Source organism: Apiospora kogelbergensis (genome assembly GCF_038363985.1).
Source record: "Apiospora kogelbergensis strain CBS 113332 chromosome Unknown utg000001l_segment0_segment0, whole genome shotgun sequence".
Taxonomy (NCBI): domain Eukaryota; kingdom Fungi; phylum Ascomycota; class Sordariomycetes; order Amphisphaeriales; family Apiosporaceae; genus Apiospora; species Apiospora kogelbergensis.
In genome coordinates this window covers 1,876,916-1,899,276 of record NW_027117418.1, presented here as the reverse complement: position 1 = coordinate 1,899,276, position 22,361 = coordinate 1,876,916, and the positions used below count along the sequence as shown (strand labels likewise).

The 22,361-nt window shown below is 54.2% G+C and overlaps 6 protein-coding genes across 6 annotated transcripts; 2 read left to right on the top strand and 4 right to left on the bottom strand.

Moving 5' to 3' along the window:
* Window positions 1–1,155: 1,155 nt before the first annotated feature.
* PG998_000598 (uncharacterized protein) lies at window positions 1,156–2,190 on the top strand (the record flags this gene model as incomplete). The annotated part of the gene is made up of 1 exon (XM_066867416.1): window positions 1,156–2,190. One exon carries the CDS (start codon window positions 1,156–1,158, stop codon window positions 2,188–2,190), a length of 1,035 nt encoding a protein of 344 aa, XP_066735831.1.
* A 100-nt stretch (window positions 2,191–2,290) lies between these two features.
* PG998_000597 (uncharacterized protein) lies at window positions 2,291–4,093 on the bottom strand (the record flags this gene model as incomplete). The annotated part of the gene is made up of 2 exons (XM_066867415.1): window positions 2,291–3,043; window positions 3,956–4,093. The coding sequence occupies 2 exons, from the start codon at window positions 4,091–4,093 to the stop codon at window positions 2,291–2,293; spliced, it is 891 nt and encodes a 296-aa protein (XP_066735830.1).
* A 1,361-nt stretch (window positions 4,094–5,454) lies between these two features.
* PG998_000596 (uncharacterized protein) lies at window positions 5,455–6,634 on the bottom strand (the record flags this gene model as incomplete). The annotated part of the gene is made up of 3 exons (XM_066867414.1): window positions 5,455–6,374; window positions 6,430–6,544; window positions 6,605–6,634. The coding sequence occupies 3 exons, from the start codon at window positions 6,632–6,634 to the stop codon at window positions 5,455–5,457; spliced, it is 1,065 nt and encodes a 354-aa protein (XP_066735829.1).
* Window positions 6,635–10,822: 4,188 nt separating this feature from the next.
* On the top strand, window positions 10,823–13,765 carry PG998_000595 (SET domain-containing protein; the record flags this gene model as incomplete). Its single annotated transcript, XM_066867413.1, has 4 exons — window positions 10,823–11,246; window positions 11,330–12,957; window positions 13,014–13,426; window positions 13,552–13,765. 4 exons carry the CDS (start codon window positions 10,823–10,825, stop codon window positions 13,763–13,765), a joined length of 2,679 nt encoding a protein of 892 aa, XP_066735828.1.
* Window positions 13,766–15,185: 1,420 nt separating this feature from the next.
* PG998_000594 (4-aminobutyrate aminotransferase-like protein) lies at window positions 15,186–16,822 on the bottom strand (the record flags this gene model as incomplete). Its single annotated transcript, XM_066867412.1, has 3 exons — window positions 15,186–15,797; window positions 15,862–16,396; window positions 16,494–16,822. The coding sequence occupies 3 exons, from the start codon at window positions 16,820–16,822 to the stop codon at window positions 15,186–15,188; spliced, it is 1,476 nt and encodes a 491-aa protein (XP_066735827.1).
* Window positions 16,823–18,479: 1,657 nt separating this feature from the next.
* Window positions 18,480–22,333, bottom strand: PG998_000593 (uncharacterized protein; the record flags this gene model as incomplete). Its single annotated transcript, XM_066867411.1, has 10 exons — window positions 18,480–20,276; window positions 20,354–20,644; window positions 20,712–20,762; window positions 20,885–21,028; window positions 21,090–21,329; window positions 21,438–21,590; window positions 21,740–21,881; window positions 21,953–21,996; window positions 22,065–22,113; window positions 22,200–22,333. 10 exons carry the CDS (start codon window positions 22,331–22,333, stop codon window positions 18,480–18,482), a joined length of 3,045 nt encoding a protein of 1,014 aa, XP_066735826.1.
* Window positions 22,334–22,361: the final 28 nt, after the last annotated feature.

The window sequence follows — 22,361 nt, the reverse complement described above, 5'->3', positions numbered from 1 at the left end:
GCAGGTAGCTAGCTAGATTCACACTTACATCGCGATGCCGCAGGGATGGGATAAGTTCCATTGTCTCAATATTTACTATCTTTTTCTATCGGCTCGACCCTTCTCTTCGAAAAGACGTCCAACTCCATCTGCACAGCTATTGTCATGTCACGTAGCTAAGAAGACATCACGCAGTTGTCTGTACGGATGCTAATAGCCCGTCGCGTCGCATCCCATCTTACTCAGACGACTCGTTCGTTCGTATATGCCTAGCTCTAGAGGACTATCGCGCTCCTGGAACAGCCGTCCTTGGCGGGGTATTGAATTGAGAGGCCGAGTCACGCTCGTGTAGGCAATCGGAAACTCGTCGCTGAAAACCTTATGGGTCATAGAAAGTTCGCGTCCATGGTATGAAAAGTGCATGATAATGGCTTTGCCAAACGTAAACTCTTCCGGTCAAGCTCACCCACTCACTCACCCACTGGCTGACAGCGTTTTCGAGGGGCGAGCAAGAAATCCAGTACCATTGCCATGCGACAGCAAGTGGCCAAATGCGGTATTGATCCCAACATGCTCAAAGAAGAAATGCTTGCAGAGAGAGATGCTATGCTCTGCTGTCTCATCAACCACAGGCTTCAGCGGAGAGGACGCCGACTAACATGACACCTGAACCGAAACAAAGTACCGTCTACCTGGGCGCTAGGGTAACAAAATTCGCATTGCCCAGATTGAGCCAAAATTGCTGTCTCTGTCGCCCCCGGACCCTTCAAGCGCGCTAAACCTTGTTTAGCGCAGCGCCTATTCGTCCCGAGCCTGCCGCATTAGATAAAGTGGATCGCGATATACCACATACAAGCAATTAATTACTGCGCTTGGTTTTTTTGCGCGTCTCGTCGCCGCAGCTCGTCCATCCCCGCGAAGGAGCTGTCATAGCTTAAACAGGACAAGCATTCATCGTAGCATTCCATTGCTCTTCTCCCGTTAGCCACCACGGCCGACGCCTTCCGCCCATACCATACCTGAACCGACCTCCTCCCCCGGCACGCGCGACAGCCCCCTCAGCCAGCAGCTCACACAGACTTGGGTGCGATTGCCATCTACCAAAGGCCTCGAAGCTATGTCCTCGTAGCACACAAGACAGCAAAGAACCAGGGAGCAGCTGGGGCGAGTGACACAATGGGGAAGCGTCGGAAGCTTTCGTCGCACAAAGCCCAGGGTAGCGGGGGCAGCGCAAAGTCGAAGCAGCAGAAGCAGGCGCAACCGCAACAGCCACAGCAAGCAACCGGCGGCAACGTCCAGAAACTGCTCACCACCAAGGCGGGCGCGAAACCGCAACAGCAGCAGCAGCAGCAGCAGCAACACCAACAGAAAGACGGTGCCCCCACCATTCCCTTTGCGCCCGAGGACAAGATCCTGCTCGTGGGCGAGGGCGACCTCAGTTTCGCTGCATCGCTAATGGACGACCCGCACTACTGCGCCGACGTGACGGCCACAGTGTTCGAGAAGAACGCAGAGGAGCTCGCGGAGAAGTACCCGCACGTGGCGGACAACATCGCCAAGATCGAGGCTGACGACGGCGCCAACGGGCGGGTGCTGTACGGCGTGGACGCGACCAAGATGGGGCCGTTCCACTTCACGACGCTAGAGGAGAGGGAGAACAACAAGACGGCCGCCGGTAAAGGGGAGCGGGAACGGTCGCGAAGCGGCGCGACGGGCGGCGTCCTGTTCGACCGGATCCTCTTCAACTTCCCCCACGTGGGCGGCAAGAGCACCGACGTCAACCGGCAGGTGCGCTACAACCAGGAGATGCTCGTGGCCTTCTTCGAGCGGGCGCTGCCGTGCCTGCGGCCCGGCGGCGGCCCCGGTTCAGCCTCCATCGTCGTCACCCTGTTCGAGGGCGAGCCCTACACCCTGTGGAACATCCGCGACCTCGGCCGGCACGCGGGGCTGCAGGTCGAGCGCAGCTTCCGCTTCCAGGCCTCGGCGTACCCGGGCTACCACCACGCGCGGACGCTGGGCGTCGTCCGGAACAAGAGCGGCGAGGTCGGCGGCGGGTGGAAGGGCGAGGACCGCCCGGCGCGCAGCTATGTGTTTGTCCGCAAGGACGTCCCCCGGGACGAGAGCCCTCCCGGTGGGAAATCTGTGGCACAGCAGAGGAAGGACAAGAAACGTTCTAGGGATCGCGATGACGATTCTTCAGATGACGAATAAGACACCTCATCTATATAAAAATAAACACAGTACACATATCCTAGAACCTTTCTCAAGACTAGTAGTCCGGTCCAGTTCATCGGATAAACCCTGTCTTTGCCTAGTCGCCCGACTCTCTGGCCGGCTCAACGTACTTAACGGACATATCGAACCGATAGTGACCATCCGTTGTGCATGCCGACTCGCTGATGCTTACTACGACATCAGCATTGGGGCCAGCATGGACGGCGCTTTGGCAGCTATCCCTGTCCTTTCGTGCCTGCCATTCTCGAAACAGCCGGGTCGCGGTCTTTTCATGGAATCGATGGCGCGGTGGTTTGATGAATTTGCAATGATCCAGATCCCAGACCCCCTCAGCCTCTACCAATATTTGCGCCTTTGCTCCATAGCTACCGGTCTGTGTATCAAAGCTGACATTGCAAATTACGAGGCACTCAAAGGTTGTGTGGTTTTCATAGCAGCACTCGAGCAGCCAGAAGCAAGTAAAAGGAGGCTGTATGCGAAACAAATTGTTCTGAGGGTGCCAGGCCGGATGTGGCTCCGCCTGCAGGATTGTCGTGCCCCCGGTGTTCAGTTTGACAGCAACTTGCCTACGGTATTCCGATTCCAGCGAATAGAATGCTGCTTGGGACATCGTCTTGAACGCATATATGGTCTGCGGCACTTCCATTAATACATTAAACGTTTCTCGACTTTCGACTTCTGCTAAGGACCGCGGAGAGATTCGGGCATATCCCCCTGGAAGTTTGGCCAGGTAAATGCCTACCGGGGTCCTGGTGTTCTTTTTCGTCTTGTCGGTTTCGAGGCCTGTAACAAAGCATTCTAGGTCCATGACATGAAAGTCCGTCCAAATCTGGCCGCCCACAGTAGAGCCCCCTTTTAGAAAGCATCCAATTCGGACACCCCTCAACAAACATATAGTCGGCTAGAAATGATGTGTCAAATCGAAGGCCTTTGTTCGTAATGGCGAATTCTTTATCAAGCCGTGACACATGCGGTTCCCTCGTAAGCGACGTACGAAACTCTGCGGGTGACCTTGCAAACAGTCCCCGAAATTCCTCGTCATCCCTGGACGCCGCAGTCCACGCAAAAATTGACAAGTCATTTGTCGCTTTGCAAATTTCCTCCTGGAGCCGCAGAAATGCGTTCTCACTCTCTCCGTAAAGAAGGGGCATGTAGACACCAAATATCCCAAGCAGGCAGTATGCCATATCTTCTTTCCGCGTAGTCTCGCGCTTGGAGGCCCAACTGAACCGGGTAGCAACCGAATAATTGCCCAGCTGCCTCCACGGAGACATTGCTCCTGCATGTATGCCGGTTGTCAAAGCTAACGATTCAGCCCATTCGTCCTTTGAACCCCGGTAGGACCAAGACGCGTCGTAGAACCGTACAGTGCGCGGCGCGATCAACTCCTGGAGGGTCCAACCTCTAGTGAGCCATCGACACCGCCTGAACGAGGGGGAGGCCCAGTCGATAACCCATATGCAAGTGGTGGGTTCGGTCCATCGGTTGATGGGAGGTCGCACAGATGGACGAAGCATACAGTAGACAACTCGTAATATCTGAACATGGAGTTGATGGCCTCGGACAATTCGGCACTGCTGGATTTGTCGATGCAGCAAGTATCCACCCAGGCATATTCAACGCCGTCTTCCTCACGGGCAATCCGGCATGTCATTTCTATCTTGTTGTACCCCTTTTTGTGCCTAGCTAGGTGCGGTTTCTGTCGCTGGAGGGTTAGTAGAAAACGCCATGCCATCGCGACGGAGAGTTTTGCTCTCACCTGGAACTCTTGGAAAGAAACCTCGTCTTCTTCCCAAGTATGGGAGAGGATCGCATATTTAACCTGCGAAGGGTCGGTCTTGAAGACAAGCTTGAGTGTTTTGGTGTCGATGAGCCACATGGTGATTTTGCCCTTCGAAGATGTGAATTGGTTGCCCGAGGCTGAGGCTAAGGCTGAGGACGAGGCAACGCCGGCGGGGTTTTAACTGGCTGTGTGGATTCCCTGCTAACTTGACAAGGCACTATTGGTAGTTGGTATTTGATCAATCATACTGACCAGTTCAATATACGTGGTGACAAAATGGCTGGGCCCGGTGGGCAATGGTGGTTAAGAGAACGATGGATGATTTGAGGATTCCGTCTCGACTATATGTATACGCAAGTGGCATTCCTTTTTCCTTTTTTCAGCCATTAAATTTTTCTTTACCCCTTTGCAGTGTGTTTCTAGCCACAAGCAATGACTCACGGGCATATAATCCACAGTCTGGATTCTTGTTGGGTATACATGGAACTGGAGGTCTTGCATTGCTATTGCATTACTAAGCTGTGTCACATTAACATGACAGTAATATATCCTTTCGTATTATTATTGTGCTTAGTCAAGTATCCGTTAGATATGATTCGTCTTTTCCTTGCATTATAACATGTAAACCAGCAACCTCCAAGCGGTGACTATAGTACCTCCTGCACGAGCCCCTATCCCCTGTAATTCCCAGCTCGTCAGGCTCTCTCTCCCAGAAAGGGCATTGCCAACGCTCGTCTCTTGATTTGTACATGTACGTATGTATCTCAAGATGTAATCTAGCATTGAGCTTCCTCTACCTCAAACCAACGTAGTTATGCTTAGCAAAGAGATACGAAACTTGCTTCAGTACTATAGTCACTAACCGCCGCCGTCAAGAAACACCCCGACTATCCCTCAGCAATATCACCAATCGACTTTGCCAAGAGCAAAGAGAAGAGAAACTGAAGAATTTCCCAAATCAAATCCATATTTATCAAGCTGTGAAGCAACCAGGTCACTGAAATCGTACATACATCGGAGTATCGTGACCCGTAATGCTCGGGGTCGTCCCTGTACCCAAACGCCCAATGAAATAAGTACTTTAGTAACACAAACAGTAAAATGAAGAAACTCGATATAACCTCCCAGAAATAGAAAAAGTTCCACCCTCCCAAAATACAAAGTCGTCTCCCTCCTTTATATGTCGCCAAGGACTCTTCTTATATTTGTGAAAAGAATGATTCTCGTTGTACCGGACGATGCGGAATCGACAATTGTGTCAAATAGAAAGGCAAATCCACCAACCGACCGAACCCTTAAAAATGAAACGAGGAAAACAAGAGAAGGGAGTAAAGAAGAAAAGAAAAAAGGACAGCTATCCGCCAAATGCCATGGTAAAAGTTGAAGCTCTATGTATATGAGAATATTGTTGGATCCAGTTGAGTAACGCATGAGCTACGCCGGTTGCAAATGCTAATTTAGGTTCGATTTGTAACAGAAGATGATGGCTGCGGAAGTTGTGGAGGTTGCGGGGGCGACATGTCTCGTGGTATACGCTCGGAAACACTTCTGGAACGGTCCCTATCGGGGAAGATGGGATCCAGCGGTCTCGCGCTGTCATGTCCTCCTCCTCTAGGCAAGTCGTAAGGTGAATGGCGCGGGGCCGCCGCCGTATATTGCGTTGTGTTTGATGCAGTAGGCTGTGGCAAATGCGGCTGCGGTTGCGGTGGATTTGGTGTCTGCCGCACCGTCTGCTGCGGTTGGAAGCCAGCCGACTTGCTAACATCAGCCGTCAGCGCCCCGCGTTCCTGGGGCGACAGCGTCGTTCGCTCAACATGCTCGATAGGCTCCGGGAGAGCGCGGGGCACATCCGTGATCGAGGCAGGAGATTTCAAGGGGTAGGCCAGGCCTGTGGGCGAGCTCTCGCTCGCTCCAGGTCTACCAACCCGAATCCTGGACCTGGGATCGGCCGGGCTCCCCGAGACTTCATAGCCAGGCGAAGAAGCATACTCGCGTTGCTGCGGCGCAATGTTGATCGGGGCCAGTGGAGCCGGCGTTATGGGCGCATATTCAGTCGACCTGGGGTAGGTTGCCCGGGCCTGGGCTTCCTTGTCTGCTTTGGAGGGCCGACCACGTTTCTTCCCAGTGCTCGTTAATGACGGAGTAGTGGTGTTGGCAGCCATGACCGGAGGGTACCCGTTCAAAGGCGGTCGCGGCTGGATGATGCGTTGTGCCATGGGAAGTTCGGATGGTATTGCCACGGCCTGCCGCTTGAGAGGCTGCTCGGTCAAGTCGCTGAATGACTTGCGCTTGAGGTTCGTGATGTGGTTCGGAGGCACTGGATACTGTACGGGTAACATCTTCTCGATCACACCCATACATTGGTGCATATTGCGACCTGTTCCGTTAGACGACTGCAATACTTCAGCTCGAGACGACATGCGACCACTTACCAACCGGTAGTTGCATATACATCCAGTTTTGCTCCACATTGTTATTCTTGATGAAATCCACGAGAAGGTGCACGTCTATAGAGCTGGCTTTGATCATTTCACCCAGCACAAAGCGCTGCGGGAGACGTCTGGTCAGATGAGTAGTCCACCAGGGCGGGATGTCCGCGAGACGCACCGTTTCGATATCCGAGAATGAGGTCTCCATGTTCAAGGCTTACGCGTAGATCGGAGCCTCACTGAGGGGCAAATGAAGTTCAGTATATGCAAAAGAGCGTCTCCGGATCGCATATCACCTAAAACAATAAAGACACCAAAGCGAGAACATGGGTTTAAAATATGAATGAAGCTGGAAGGCGTATTCGCAATGGGGGAATGTGAGGAGAGACGCCCGGTCTATAGAACAGAGCTCTAGGCCTCCACAGTGGCTATGGTCGACGAGGCAAAGTTGTGCAGTTGTAGGCAGTCGCCCGAAGCGTGACAAAGTTGTTGAAGAAGGCAAGGAAGCGAAACCCAAGGGCCAACAGACGCGCGCAGTAAGGGTATGACCAAGCGCGCGTCTCTCTACCGGGGAGGGAGTCAAACAAGCGAGCGAATATATTGAAGCGTGAACTCAAGTAATACAGGAACGAGGGAGGCGTCAAGCGTAAGTCGCGGTTTGTTGCGACGGCACAATGCGGTCCACACAAGACCGATAGCAGCAGTTGTCGTCCTGGCAGGCAGGTATGTATGCTAATAAGTAAGCCAGGTAATAACAAGGTGAGGTAACAAGGGTAGCTGAAGCTAGCGTATGCTGGTAGGTCTGGGGTCCTGGGAGGGATCCCGGGAAGTTTCAATAACAATTGTCCAGGTTGAAGTCGGCGAGTCCTCTTTTTGCCGAGGGCGTGTCTTGGGCGTCCGTGTTAAACTGGGGTGTGGAAAAGGCAGCGAGCGAGACGTCTCTCGTTTCCCCGTGTTGCAAGACAGACAGACAGACAGATGTACTCCGTACAAACAACCCAAAAACAGGTCGCCCTCCCCCCGAGCGTTTCTATCCAGCAGTAGCAGCAGCAGCAGCAGCAACAGCCGCCGGGAAAACACAACGACTCTTTCTTTCAGTCAGTCAACAGAGCAAGACAGTATCGCCGGAGGACCCAGTCGATGCATGACGTTGGAGCTGTCTGTCAAGACGAAGAAGCGGTTCTTGGTTTGATGGATACCATGCACCTGACACAAAGTCTGACCTACATGTCCAACTTGGGTAAAGCAGCAGCAGTGGCAGCCGCAGCGATGGCAGTAGGCCAGATCCAACATGTGTCGAGCGAAGGTCGCCGCATATAGCTCGCCTTAGTTTCCGAGGCCAACCAGTCGCAAGGATGCCTGTGACGCTGCAACCCTGTGTGGCCTGTGGCCTGTGGCAGGAAAAACCACCGACCAAAAGGTTGCAGGTTTAGTCGTTAGGGATATGGCGCTTGGCCGCTTGTACCCAAATACCCAAAAAGGCATATCGGGTCGCAATATGCCAGACCAGCAGAAGGGCAGAGAGAGGTCCCTCCATTCTGCCCCCCCAGCCATGCATAGTCTATGCAGCCATCAGGATCCCAACTCAGCTTCTGAGTGGACCAGCTGCTCGGCCGTGCAGATGCGCGATCCCCCTCCAGGCCGTCGAATTATTGCCTCCTCTGACTACTCTTGTCATACGGGGTCGCCTGACGCGCCTGCTCCCCCATCCCTAACTGAAAAATCATGCTTTTTCGGCTTCGTCTAACGCATGCAAGTGTGTGTTTTTATCCACAGTACCCCCCCTTGTGTGTATGTCGCAAAGCCATAAGACAGACCGACCTGAGAGGCGGCGGCATGCACTCTCCAGTGGAAGGCCATTTTAGCTTAATGTCGGGTAGTAGTGGGGTTGTGCTCACTCCGGCTGCCATTCCCCGCGGCGCCTTGCAAGTTGCAAATCGATTCTGATAGGATGGGGGGTGCTTCCTTGATTCTGATTGACGTCGCCGAGGGCGCCCGAGCTTGACGTATGTTTGTCTAGGCCAAGCCCTCGTCCCATCTGGGCTTGACTCTTCTTTTCAGCACTCTGACCATCCCATCCATCTCTCACCAAGACGGTGAGCGCCGCAGCATACGGCATTATACCGTAAGCGACAAAATAAACATAAGCAATTGGACTCCCGCTAGCTTCCGTGCTACCAGGTGAGCTTCTCGAGTCCCATTGGTGGTTCTGCCGTTGCTTTGCTGGCTGTTCTCCACGCCGAGGGCCGAAGTAGTGAGCGTGGTGAGCCTGCCTGGGCGGATTGAGTGGTTGAGCTGCGCTGCAGATTCTCCAATCAGACTGCCGAAAGGGCTCCTGGCCTCTTCAGAGGTCCGCGGGGAGCACAGATCAAGGGTTCGTCACAATTGACAGTTCGAGGCTGTGAGCCGCAGGATCGCCGTGCTCCATCCTTTCTTTATAGGTACGAAGATGTTCAACTTCATGCCCCAAAGACCAGATGGGCCTCAGAAGATGAAAGCTCGTCAATGGATGGGCCTCCGCAAAGCTGGGGGCGTCTGGCCTGCCTTCTCTCTATATATATACGTGCAGGCTAGTTCACATACCGCTCTTTTCAGAGCCCAACTCCAAGTTCTGGCAATGCATAATGAGCTGGCAGCTTCTCATAGGGGGCCCCACTAAACCACTCTTCCGTCCTGGCCCTGGCCTTGGCCTAACTAAGAATATAATAACTTCCAGGGTCCGGAGAATCCGCTGTATAGAGGATGGCGATATATCAGAGATCTGCTAGTTTATGCAGTGTGCGTTGGCTCATCCCGTCCCCTGGGACGTGGCAGTGGCGTTGGAGCTGGCAACATTCGTCCGTTCATCCATCAGATGCCGAACTGGGCATTGCCACCTTTGCCAATTCGCCCATTGTTTCTTTCAGCAGTGTATATGTTGTTACCATGGAAGAGCTACATATACATTGGGATCCTAGTATGGGGTATTGCATTCCATCGCCAAGCCCGTGTCGTGATGATTGAATATAAAGAGCAGCAATGGGCTGTGAGGGCAACAGCAAGACTTGGGGGGACGAACAAAAGCACCTCTTAAGATTAAGCCATTTCCTTCATTAGGTAGGGCATGCACCTCAACGTGGCTGCAACCAGTGGTCCGAAAAGGGTGCACAATCACACCCTAGGACCTGCATCGTGAGGGGGAATAGAGTGCTTAGGATAGATGGTATCGGCCACAAGTCATAGACATCTGTATTGCCTCTACTCTTATGCGGGGGGGGCAATGCTCAGGACCGGCAGCTCGTATTAGCCAGCGAACAAAACCAAAGCAAGTGTCTGTATAAACACCCGTTGTTCGGAACGCAGCATGCCAAGTGCAGATATCCAGATTGACCCGCACATGATTCCAGGCACGAAACCTCTGCTTCCATTGTGCGAGGTTATACAACATGGAATCCAGACGCTACAGTGCTTTCGGGAAGAGATGCTCTATTTCTGTCACTTATATCACTGGTGGTTTACTTTCATACATGCCTGCCGGCTTGCGCTTCCTCTAGGTGCTATACATCCTCGTCATTTCTCATGAACGGTACCCTTGAACTCATAACTCACCCACCGTCTCGAAGGGGAACCGGGGCAACTTACAGTCTCTACCGGAAGTTCATGCAGGCTTGATTTGATAATGGATCTTTGTCAATTGGATCTCCGTCCATTCTCCAGCCTCCCGCCCAGCACGGCGCTAGCACATGAGCAGGGGCACGGGCCAGACGGCAGGACGGAGGCGGTATCCCCGACCCCGACTAAAACCCATGGACCTTCTGATTCCTAAAAGCTGTAGGTACATGTCATGTCCACATGTAACCTACCAACTTGCCTGGTATCGTGAATCTGGAAAGGGCTATCCTCCCGCGGTCTTGTCTTGTCACCATCACCCTTGCGACAACGAGATCAGCCGCCGAACTGCTCGCCCATTGACCCAAGTAGTTGATCCAAGAGACTCTTCCCACTCACCATTGTTGTAGTATGCCACCGATGCAGTGCAATTGACCTCAGCGTGTTGACCGGCAATGTCACAAACAGTGCAGAGCTAACAGTCCCGTTGCCATCGCCCTTTTTTCTCCATATCTGCGCGCTCTGCTGCTGTCGCTCATTGAACTTTCCCATCATCCATCTCTCGCCTCACCACCCTATCTTCTCCCTTCTTTTTCCCCACAAAACTTTCTCGCGCATGTACGCCAGAACCTCAGCCGGCGTCGCGCTCTGCTGACTTTTCGACTATTTGTTGCTTCTCTTGTGTTCCGCCACGCCAGGACTATTCATTGTCATCACACCGTCTACTGTCCCCAATCTGCACTGCAGCAGCGCATCCTCCCTGCCGCAATATTCCAGTCGGTCTGTGGCGTAGGCGCCCGACGCAACCATGGAGGACGAAGAGCGCGTCCAAGATGGCATAGAGAACCTAAAGGTCGAGGCAGGCGAGCAGGAGTTGGGTCTCGGTGCTGCCAGTTTAGTGAAGCAGGAAAAAGACAGTGCATTGCCTAGCCCAGACCGGAGTAAAGGTTCCAGATCCCGAACAAGATCAAGATCGCCCAGCATGTCGCCCGACGAGCAGAAACCACGCAGCGAAAGTGCATCGACACCAGACGGAGCTGCACCTCCCAAGCTCATGCGAAAGGCATCGTCGAAAGTAGTCCCGCGAAAGGCTCCCGTCTTCACCGAATGGCCCGATATGACAGAAGCATCCAAGGAGCATTTCCAGGTCATTCCCGACTGTCTATATGGTTCTAAGTCGCTTGGATCTACCGATCACGATGCTTTGGATTGCGACTGCGATCAAGAATGGCGTATGTTCCACCGCGACACCTCGAGATTCCGTCGTTGTTGTTACGTTCCGTGGTGTTTTTTTGTGCTGACTTTGGCCTTTCAGGAGATGGCACGAACCACGCCTGCGGCGAAGACTCGGACTGCATTAACCGGGCCACCAAAATGGAATGCGTCGACCAAGACTGCAATTGTGGTGATGGATGCCAAAACCAAAGATTCCAGCGAAAGCAGTACGCCGACGTTTCGGTCATCAAGACCGAGAAGAAGGGCTTTGGACTGCGCGCAAACAAAGATCTACAGGCCAATGATTTCATCTTCGAGTACATCGGCGAGGTGATTAACGAGCCAACTTTCCGACGGCGGATGGTGCAATACGACAAGGAAGGTATCAAGCATTTCTATTTCATGTCACTGAGCAAGCACGAGTTTGTAGACGCGACCAAGAAGGGCAATCTTGGGCGTTTTTGCAATCATTCCTGCAACCCCAACTGCTATGTGGACAAGTGGGTGGTTGGCAACAAATTGCGCATGGGCATTTTTGCCTCGTGCAAAGTCCAGGCCGGTGAAGAGCTGGTTTTCAATTACAACGTGGACAGATATGGTGCCGACCCTCAACCCTGTTATTGCGCGGAGCCTAACTGCATCGGATTTATTGGCGGCAAGACCCAGACGGAACGTGCTACCAAACTGTCAGATGCAACCATCGAAGCTCTCGGCATCGACGATGGCGATAGCTGGGAGACAGCTGTGGCAGTCGTCAAGAAGCCGCGCAAGAAGAGAGCCGGCGAGGACGACGAGGAGTATGTTAATAGCATACCGGCCCGTGGCCTCGACGAGAAGGGGGTGCAGAAGGTTATGGCTTCTCTTATGCAATGCAAGGAGAAATGGATTGCCGTCAAGCTCCTGGAACGCATCCAAGCGTGCGACGAGCGCTTGCTTCCCTGCGTTCAGCGCATGCACGGATACGAGTTCCTTAAGACCACCCTAAACACCTTTAGGGAGGACCATAACGTGGTTCTCCAAATCCTCGACATATTGGACAAATTCCCCCGTCTCACCCGCAACAAGATCACCGACTCCAAGATCGAGCAGGCCATTCAACCCTTGACCGACTCGGAGCACGAAGATGTGGCAAGAGAGTCAAAAAGATTGCTGGAAGATTGGAGCAGTCTCGAAACCGGATATCGTATCCCGCGAAAGGCCCGGAATGCACAGGGGACACCGAATAATGCACAAGCTGCCAATTCATTTGGCGAGCGTCGCAGTGCCCGTGCCGAAGAGCCTATCAGCGCCAAGCCTGCAGCCGTTGTCCCATTGCCTGACAATGTACCTAAGGGCCCTCGAAGCACTGTGCCTCAGCGGAATACAAGCTTCCAAACCCAGCGACACCGCAGACCTCCGGATCAGGCCACCCTCCCTGCCGGATGGTTCATTGCGACCGACAAGACTGGCAGCTGGTATTTCTACACCAAAAGTGGCCAAACGACTTGGCACAAGCCAACAGCACCCGCCCCTGAGATAGCCGCGCAGCAAGGCTCGTTCAAGGCCATTAAAGAACAAAAGACCTTACAGGATATCATTGACTCACTTACGAAGCCCGACAGTACGGCGGCATTGAGGAGATCCGCGTCGCAGACACCACAGCACGTCACCACCCCCGCACAGGAGCCCAAGAAGGACAAATGGCGTTCTCTACCAATGGACAAACAGATGAAGATCTATGAGAACACAGTAAGTCCAGTTTTCTGCACGTTATCAGTCGAATTGCTACTCATCTATTTTTCTAGCTTTTCCCGCACGTAAAGTATGTCATGGACAAATTCCGCCATAAGCTCCCAAAGGATGACCTCAAGAAGTTTGGCAAAGAAATCAATAAGAAGCTTGTTTCTTCCGACTATAAGAACAAGCGCGTAGATGACCCAACAACAATCACGGACAAACAAGAAAAGAAGATTAAGAAGTACGTCAAGGAGTACTTTGATAAGGCTGTCCAGAAGTATACAGCGCACGAAAGAAAGAAGGTCGATCGGACCGTGCAAAGTGGCGATGCAACGTCAATGGACCTCGGCTCCTCGTTTGACACCTCTGCTCAGGATGCCGAAGTTATATTGACCGACGACGAAGATGCTGCACCGACTCCTGCTAGCTCTGAACGAAAGCGAAAGCGCGAGGACGATGCCGGTTCTGCTACTGCAACACCGTCGGAGACACCAATCATCAAGCGTCTGAAAGAAGACGAGGGCGGCTTGGCAAGCCCCCTCCCCCGCCTCCACCTCCGCCAGAAGGTGACGAGTCCTTGGAGACCGATTTGAACGCTCATGACAGTGTCGACTTTGCGGAAAGGGAGCGTCTACGCGAGCAAGAGGCCGCGCTGGAGAGAGAAAACGAGCTTAACATGCTTGATTTTGAGCAAGAGCAGCAGGGAAAGGATGGTGTTCATGGCAGCATTGGCATCGATGATGGTAGCTCTAATTTGCGGGAGGGCAGAGACACAGAACGAGCTGATGAGGCTAGGAAGCAGGAGGTGATGAGCCACTAATTCCTGTCTCGGCTTTACGGCGACGATGTCTCGGGCTACACATGTCTGTCACTCGGGTCAGCTGCTATAGCAATCTGAAGAGCCGGTTCAGATTTGGAGATGTGAATGATGCGTTCCTCGTTGTGAACAGCGCTATTATGCAGGAGAGACATCATCCTGCTGAAAGCGAAATGTATATTATTGCCCTGCTTATATGGCGCCGTCTATGTGGATGGAGCCTCGGCCTATTTTTCGTCTTTTTTCTACCCACCAATGTCGCATTCCTGTATCAAAAAAGGGAGGGAAAGGCATGGTTCTTGCATGGAGAGGAATATCGTTGTCTTCCTCCCGAACGGTCCCATACGACCACCATCATCATTGGGTTTCGCATCAATCTCCGAGCTTTGAGGTACAGGCGTTTCCCGCGTTGAGTTATCTGTTCATGTACTTTTAATTCCCCCATATTATACGAATCCTTTTTTGTTTCTAGGAGGAGCAAAGCATTTTGGAGTTCAGGAAGGGCCTTTTCTACCATGTTACACGCGTGGCAACCCAAGCAGCCAGTCAACCCGGGCAGCCAGGTGTTCCAGCGGCGATGTTGAGGCGAGGTTGGGTGGATGGACATGTCCCTTCACAGACAAGAACGAATAAGCAGAAGAAGAGAGGCCAGCTAGCAGGCAACGGACTGACTAGGAAGGATATTATTTGCATTAATGGGTGGGTGGATGATGATCAGCAACATTGGGGTCTTCTTTCTGTGGCATATACCGATACCATCCCACATACATGCATCAACATCATATGCGAGGGAATACATATTCCTTTGAGACGGGAATCTTTTGGGGCATTACCCGTGTTTCCTCTGAGAGACAGGGAAGACGACGGAGCAATAAAAGAGTCGATTGGGATATACGCAAGCCTACATGCACATACAATGCATCACCTTACCTTGGATACTGGATCCCTTACGCATCATCACCAAAGCGGTCAATATCCATCGGCCTGCAGGTGAGGTTGGACGAACAGGCTGCACCCGAACAAGGGGGCCACTCAACGACACTGTTGTTCTCAACCAGTCACATTCCTCCTTTTATGCATGTCCACTTTATGAAAGTTCAAGTAAGATAATGTTGTATCATATTATTGATGATGACGCTGCTCTCATGAACGCTGGTATTGCGTGTAGCTGAACCAACCAAACCGTCTTTGGTCAGTGGGTGTCTCATCCTCGAAGAACACCGACCAATGCGCTTGAAAAACAAAGAACTCTCTCTGTAAAATCCAGAAACCAAAATCAGTAACAACCCAATGCTTAAAACCCAAAAGTAACCCCTTTCGAATATCCATAAAACCAAATCCAATATGGCTTCTAAATCTCTTTCTGATTACCCAATTCTACAATGACCCGATTGGCGTCCAATCATGCAAAACTCGGCTTAGTCTATGCGCTGGTAACAGCCTTCTCCAGGGTCTCCAGGAGGATGTCGGCGTGCTGCTTCTCGAAGATGAGCATGGGTCGGAGGCGGACTGCGTTAGCGCCGCTGCCTCCGATGTTGACGCCGAGCTTCTTCACCTTGGCGATGAACTGGTCCCGGTTAGGGTTGTCGAAGGCGATGAAGGTGCCTCGGTTCTTGCCGCGGAGGTTCTTGAACTCTTCGGGGTACTTCTTGGCGAGGGCCTCGAGCTTGCCGTACAGGTAGTCGCCGACCTTGGCCGTGTTGGCCACGAGGTCGAGGCGCTGGACCTCGTCGATGATGGCGCGGAAGAGGAGGCAACGGGCTGGGTCGCCCATCCACGTGTTGAATTGGCGGTAAGGCTTGTTAGGTCGCAGCTCCGGGTTGCCGAAGTAGTAGCCGGCCGTCTGCGCCTTCTTGGAGAAGGTCACCATGTCGGGCGGCGAGGGCAGATCCCAGTGGTCGTGCGCCCAGAACTTGCCCGTGGCGCCAACACCGGTCTGGACCTCATCGACAATCAGGAGGACGTTGTGCTTGGCCGTGACCTCGCGCAGCTTGCGGAAGAAGGCGGGCGAGGCGTGGTTGTCACCGCCCTCAGACTGGATAGGCTCGACGATGACGGCGCAAGGGGGGGATGTGGTAGTTCTTAATGAGGTCCTCGACCTCGGCAATCGAGGCAGCCTCGGCCTTCTCGTTCTCCTCGACGTGCTCCTCGAGAGGGTACTTGAGCAAGGGGAAGGTGGCCTGAGGCCAGTCGAAGGCGGGGATGTCAAGCTTGTGAATGGGCTTAGAGCGCGTGGTGGAAAGCGAGCCAAAGAGGCGGCCGTGGAAGGCAGTCTTGAAGGACATGATGGACAGCTGAGAAGCGCCAGGCAACTGGTTGTTCATGGAAGATTGCATCTCCTCCTCGGTGAACTCGACATTGGGGCCACCTCGCTCCTTCATGCGGCGCCACATGAAAGCGGCTTTGTATGCGGTCTCGTTGGCGTCGGAGCCAGCCATGGCCGTGAAGACCTGGTTGAGGCCCTTGGGGGCAACCTTGAGGATGCCGGTCTCGAGGATCGAGGCCCAGTTGTGGGAGGGGAAGTTGCCCAGCGCGGGGCGGTTGACAATGGCATCAATCATCTCGGGGGTCTGAGCAGCCTTGACGAGAGCCGGGTTGTTGTAACCGAGGGGAATCGAAGCAATCTGGGCGTAGCTGGCGCGGCGTGTTAGTCAAAGCTGCCTCTTGCCGCATTGGCTTTCTCTGTCACTGGCGAGGGCGGGGGTGAGGGCGAGGGCGAACGAATACTTACACATCGAGCAGCTTGTTGCCATCGGGGTCAACGAAGTAGTTGCCGAAGCTCTGGGTGTAGTCTGCAATCATGTTCAAGCTTCGGGTGTCGAAGACCTTGTCCAGCTCGGCAATCTTCTCCTGGGCCTTGGGGCCGGGGATGGCCGTGTTGAGGACGGGAGCCTCAGGCTCGCCGGGGTAGAAGCTGGAAGACATCCTTGCTGACGATGCTGAGAGGGAGCGTGTAACGGATTGAGATAGGGAGAGTCTTGGAGCAGCAGCGAAGGGGGTAGAGAGGCGCTTTCCGGCTTGGATGAGTGGTCTCAAACCACCGTGACGGAGGGCGGCCATGGCGACGGGTTTATATACGCGACTAAGGCTGTGCTTGTGCTTGTGGCCGTTCCAAGTTCCCAGGACCAACAACGATAAGCTTGTACTACTGGGCGACTAGTCGCACGGGTAACGGGCTTCTCTAATCTGAAGGGATGGAACTGTTTGGGCCAAACGAGAAAGAATTATGAGAGGGAAATCCACACCAGCTCAATTGGGATTGTCCAAGCGAGCAGAAGAGGAGCGAGGAGGACCGAAGAGGAGCAGACAAAGCAAACTTTTGAGGGGAGAAGAGATGGGAGACTAAGAATAAAATGGGATCGGATTAGATTTCGGGGTTTTATTACCTACTGGCCGGGTGCATTATGTACTTGCGGCGCGCCCAAACACGGCAGGTCTTATCGCTGTCTTCTCCAAGTCCAGGTCCGTTGAAGGAGCGCCCAAAGTCCCAAAGGCCGCAAGAAAATGGAGGGGCAGCCGGCATACCAAGCTTTGCGGGGTGGAAGGGGCGAGTCTGATTGGCGCATGCCCCTCGTTACGTCAAGGGTTTTGCAGGCTGGCCAGGGTGTGTCCAGAGCGTCCAGGGATCTCCTTCCCTGAATCATATCATCACGCCGCATGCACTCGCCGAAGCCCGAGCTGCACTGCTGCCAATTGCTGCAATATTACCCCCCGTTATCGCATGAAATTGCCTCATTCGGCCTCAGATCGTGAACGTCCAAGACGGGCGGCCTTCCTCTTCCCCTGGGGACATCGTTAGCCACATTCTAGCCCCAGCGTGACCACGCATAGTCCGGGCTCATCGTGCCTCTATCTGTCGCCTCAGCGCCTCCAACGCACGCTACCCCACTCGCCCACCAGATGCCTGGGGCGCGAGCCCGGCTAGCCCCTATAGGGCATGTCCATGCGAAGACCGAGACGGTTTGATAAGACGGGAACTGATACGATTTGATACCACGGCGCCGTCACCGACATCGCTACTCATTGGCCTTGGCAAGGCGGGCTGCGGGCTGCATCGCCTATCCATGTGTCCTGGGTTTGTTGGAACTTTTATCAATCGATTGCCACCTGCTTGTTGATCAGGCGGCTACACGGTTCCTATCAAACTGCTTGCAAGCCCCCCTAGCCCCCCGCGCCCCAACCACCGACGATATCGATAAGCTAAACAGCCGGCTACATGCAGACAATCCCCCTCATTATCGCGTTACACGACAGGTGACAACTACTCTAGTCGATGCATACTGGGGAATAGGGGGTCTCTCCCTCTCCTCTCATCTGGACCCCAGTCGGACTTCTGCCCAAGTAAGAAGAGATAGGCATTCTGAGTCAGTCAAAACAACCGGAAGATGCAAAGAGCCATCTTTGGGACGACCAAACCGGTTCAATAGCCTTTCGCAATTTGCAGTGGCAGTTTTCTATCCACCGGCGCTGAGGCTGGTTTCTCATCCGTTGATTGTCTATCACCGTTTCACAAACTATAAAGATGGTACAGCAGTTTGGCCATGCTTGTTTGCCTGACACAGGTCTATAGGCTACCAACCCCAAAGCAGCTAACGAGGTCACACAAGATTGGGTTACACCATGGTATGTTGGCTTGAAATACATACCGTGCCCCAGGCTTTACCCTACGCAAATGGGCGTGAAAAGAGCGAGGCCATCGCGCGCCGGTTGGCCGCTGCTATGCGTAGCTGCTCCTATCCGCCCACCCCGGCTGCAAATGACTCCAGTCCTGCGTGAACTTGAAGCTCGTCTGGTACTGCCCATAGCTGACCAGCTTGACGTCGGCCAGCTTGGCGCCCGCACTGGTTTGCGCCCACAAGCTGACCGCCAACGTGTTGTTTTTCCGATTATTGACGACGCCGGGAGGGAAAGGAAACACCGTCTGGGGCCCGATGTGCGGCACGTACTTTCCGTACTGGTACCCATTGACCCAAAACATGACCCGCGCCACCGTCCCGACAGGCGCGGAGAGCGCCACGCCAAGAGGTACATCAAGGTCCTCGTCGATGTCCAGCTCAAAGTCCGTCACGTAGAACCGGATGCCTGGCCCGTCAAGGCCTTGTGCGGGGCTGGACTCGTTGAAGTCGGCAGTGTCGAATCCAGGGAGATGCCACCCGAGCCTCTCTGCATGCAAGCCCCCTTCATTCATCGGCCCGCGGACGGCGTCGATGTTGGCACTGCCGCCTGCATTGCCTTGAATCTTCCATTGTTTGAACCCAGTATTCTCCTTCGTGCCCGTAGGTAGAAGATACGCGCCGAGAAGACCACGGGGGTTGAGGACACCCTTCGCCGTCGATGCCTGGTCGTGGCCGTGGTAGTCAACAACGACAGTCAGCACGTTAGTCTCTGGCCTCAGCGCATCGCGCGGAAGCGCCAGCGTGGCGCTAGTGCTCGTGAGGCTGCCGTTCCCCGGGTGGCCCCCGACAAGTTGGCCGTTCAGCCAGGCGTTCCAGCCGAAACCCAAGCCCCCCGACGCCGAGAGGTAGACGGATGTCGCGTTGGCACCGTCGAGGTAGCCCCGGTACACTTTCGCCCCAGAGTAGTAGCCGTAGTCGGACGAGAAGAGAACCGGCAGGGTCTCCGGGGCTGAGGGGCTTAACGTCGAAGTCTTGTTGCACACTGTCCATCTCGAGTCGTCGTAGTCGGGCTTGACCTCGGGCAGCGAGTCGGCCGACTTCCAGTTTGCTAGCTTCGGTAGGTTGATCTGCCTATCGTTGGCGCCAGTGATGTTGATTTGGTAAGAACCATAGTCCGTCTTGATGGCAGCGGCGCTCTGCCCGTTCCAGATAATGGCATCAATAGGCGTCCCTGTGTACGCTTCCAAGGCGGTAGCGACGTCGCTGTCGCCATCGATGTGGAGCTCGCTTCCCTGGACAGAGGCACTCCTGACCAGGTAGGGCCCGAGGACGAAGATCTGCTCGCTGGGCTTCACGGCGGGACTGGACGTTGTGGCTGGCGCCCAGAACCGCCACGCCGTGGGCTGGTCTAGCAAGTAGACCAGGACCCCGTTCGAGAATCTAACGGCCGTTGTCCCGGCGGCTTGCGTATAGGTAAACGCGCTCTTGGCCGCTCCCGCCATCGTCTTGTCAGCGGAGAAGGTGCTGTCGCCATAGACATCGTAGGTCAACGGCTGCTTGTTTCCTTCTTCGTCCTTGAAGGCAAATTGGCCGGTCTGGCCTTGCTTGAGGTAAAGTACTAGCACGTCTACACCGCCACCAAAGACCCCGTAGGCTGCGATGTCTGCTGAGCAATACACCAGAGTATGGCTGCCGAACGTGTAGTCGCTCACGAGGATCTTGCTCTGCCGTCCGCCGAGCTCGACTTTGGGGATGGTGATGGGCCCGGTGCTGGTTTCAAGGTCGACAGAGAACGAAATGTTCTCCCGCGAGGGTGTCTTGTTTTGCTGGACTACGTAGAAGCCGGCGCCAGTATCGGGGTTCTTCAGGATCCAGCTGTATGCGGAAGTCGAGGATACCTGTCAAGTGGTGAGTTAATTCGGGCTAAAAGAGGTAGTAAGAAGCATAGGGAAGGGACATGGATGCATATACATACCCTGTGCCCCGTCCCGTTTCCAACCATGTCGGTCTTCTGGAGATCAGCCGATACCCGCGTGAACAGGCCGATGAGTTTGGACTGGAACAGCTTGTCCCCTTGCTGCCGCGTCTCGCGCAGAGGGGCGCTGTAGTCGTAGCTTGAATAGACCTGGGGCGCAGCGGCTTCATGTGGCTGGTTTAGCTTATGCTTTCTTGTCGTCAACGAGGGAGCGGGGGTCCTCTTACACTGGCCCCAGTTTGTACCGCCATATGCCATGTATATGTTGTGCAGGGTGACTCTTTGCCCAATCTGTCACGGCCGGATCGATCAGTCATCTGTCCATACCGGATCGTACATGGGTGCATGCAGTACTCACGTTGTTTTTGTAGTAGACGTCTGCGAACGCTGGGTCATGCTCCGTCGTACACTGTTGGCCATCAAATCCCCGTTGTTAGTGACGTGTTGATAGGCCCCCCATTTCCCTCCCCCTTTACCACCTTGGTTCCAAGCAAGCCAGCCAGGGCGACGGCATTGGAGACTACTACTGACCTCGTCATAAAACGTGTCGCTGCCCCAGTTCGAGAACCAGCCGCCCTCAAACTCGGGCAGATACTCGGGCTGCGTGAACGAGTAGTTCTGGAACCACTGGTGATACGTCCGCACGACGTTGAAACCTGTGTTCAGGTTTGTGCACTATTCGTTGTTGATCGTGTCAGCGTGGAAAAGAGTCCTACCAGACTACAATAAAACTCACAGATAACCCGCCTGGGTAGCTGTCGAGCCCGTAGACGTCGACGGCGCCGCCGACGTCTTGGTAGTCGCGCGACCACGACTGTGACCGCATGCCCTTCTCGTTGTGCGTGAAGGGCACGACGACGCCCGCGGCCCGGAACGCGGCCTCGATCTGCTTCATGTGCGTCACCTGCGTCGAGCCGGGCGTGTGCGGCGATCCGGGTTGCTGGTACTCATTCTCGATCTGGTTCAAGATCACAGGCTGTTTCTCCTTGGCTTAGTCTCCCATTTCCATTTCGTGTAAGACATAGAAGAAAGTTGGTGTGTAACTGGAGTAAGGGGTTATGGGCTATGGTGGAAGGAAACATACGCCACCCTCGGTGATCTGGTTCGCCGCGATGATGCGACCGATCTTGGTGATCCACGGTAGCCAGGCTTGGTGGTAAGTCTCGTCGCCGGTGCGAATCTTGCCCAGGCTGCCGTCGCTGCCCCAAAGCGCGAGGCCGCCGCCGTTCGTCTCAGCCTGCCCGCATGTGTTAGTTATCACGTGAACAATGAACGGTGTTTGTGCTAGTATGTAGGCAGGCTGCTTTTGCTTCGGGGAGCCCGAGACTGCTACGGCGAAGCAAACAGAGAGGAAGGAGGCGTGCGAGGGAAGTTCAGCTCCCTCACATTGCAATATGGTCCGGCTCGCGCGATGACCCAGAGTCCCGCCTCCTTAGCGTGGTCGAAGAGGCGCTGGAGATCCTTGCCCGGGGTCTCGAAGTCGTAGACCCCCTCGGCGGCGCTGTGGTACGACCAGAAGAAGTACACGCTGTTTGGTTCACTAATCAGTCTGGTCCTACCCAAAGTTTCCGTGCGACGGGGTCGCTTTTGGGCAAGTACCTGATTGTGTTGAACCCATTCGCCTTGAACTTTTGGAAAATGTCCTATGTCTGGTCAGATGTCGTTTCTGTATATCGCAGCCGCATACTGGTTTGCGTAGACATGTACTCACTGGCCACAGTTCCGGGACCGGTAGTCTTTGGTAATGGAACTCAGCGGAGCTTTCAATCGAGCCATGTCAGCATCGTGGGAGCACAGGACGGGCAGCTACGCTCCCGTATGCGATGATATGGTGGCGAGTACTAACTATATGTACGTCCTGTTGCCGTTTATGCTCAGACTATATCTGTCCCATGTTACCTGGTCCGTCAGGTTGTTCGAAGTCGCCACGGCTCCGAGTACAAGTCCGTACAGGATCACGAAAGCCGAGAAGAGCCGCATGGTCAAGTACAACGCAAAGACTCGCGCA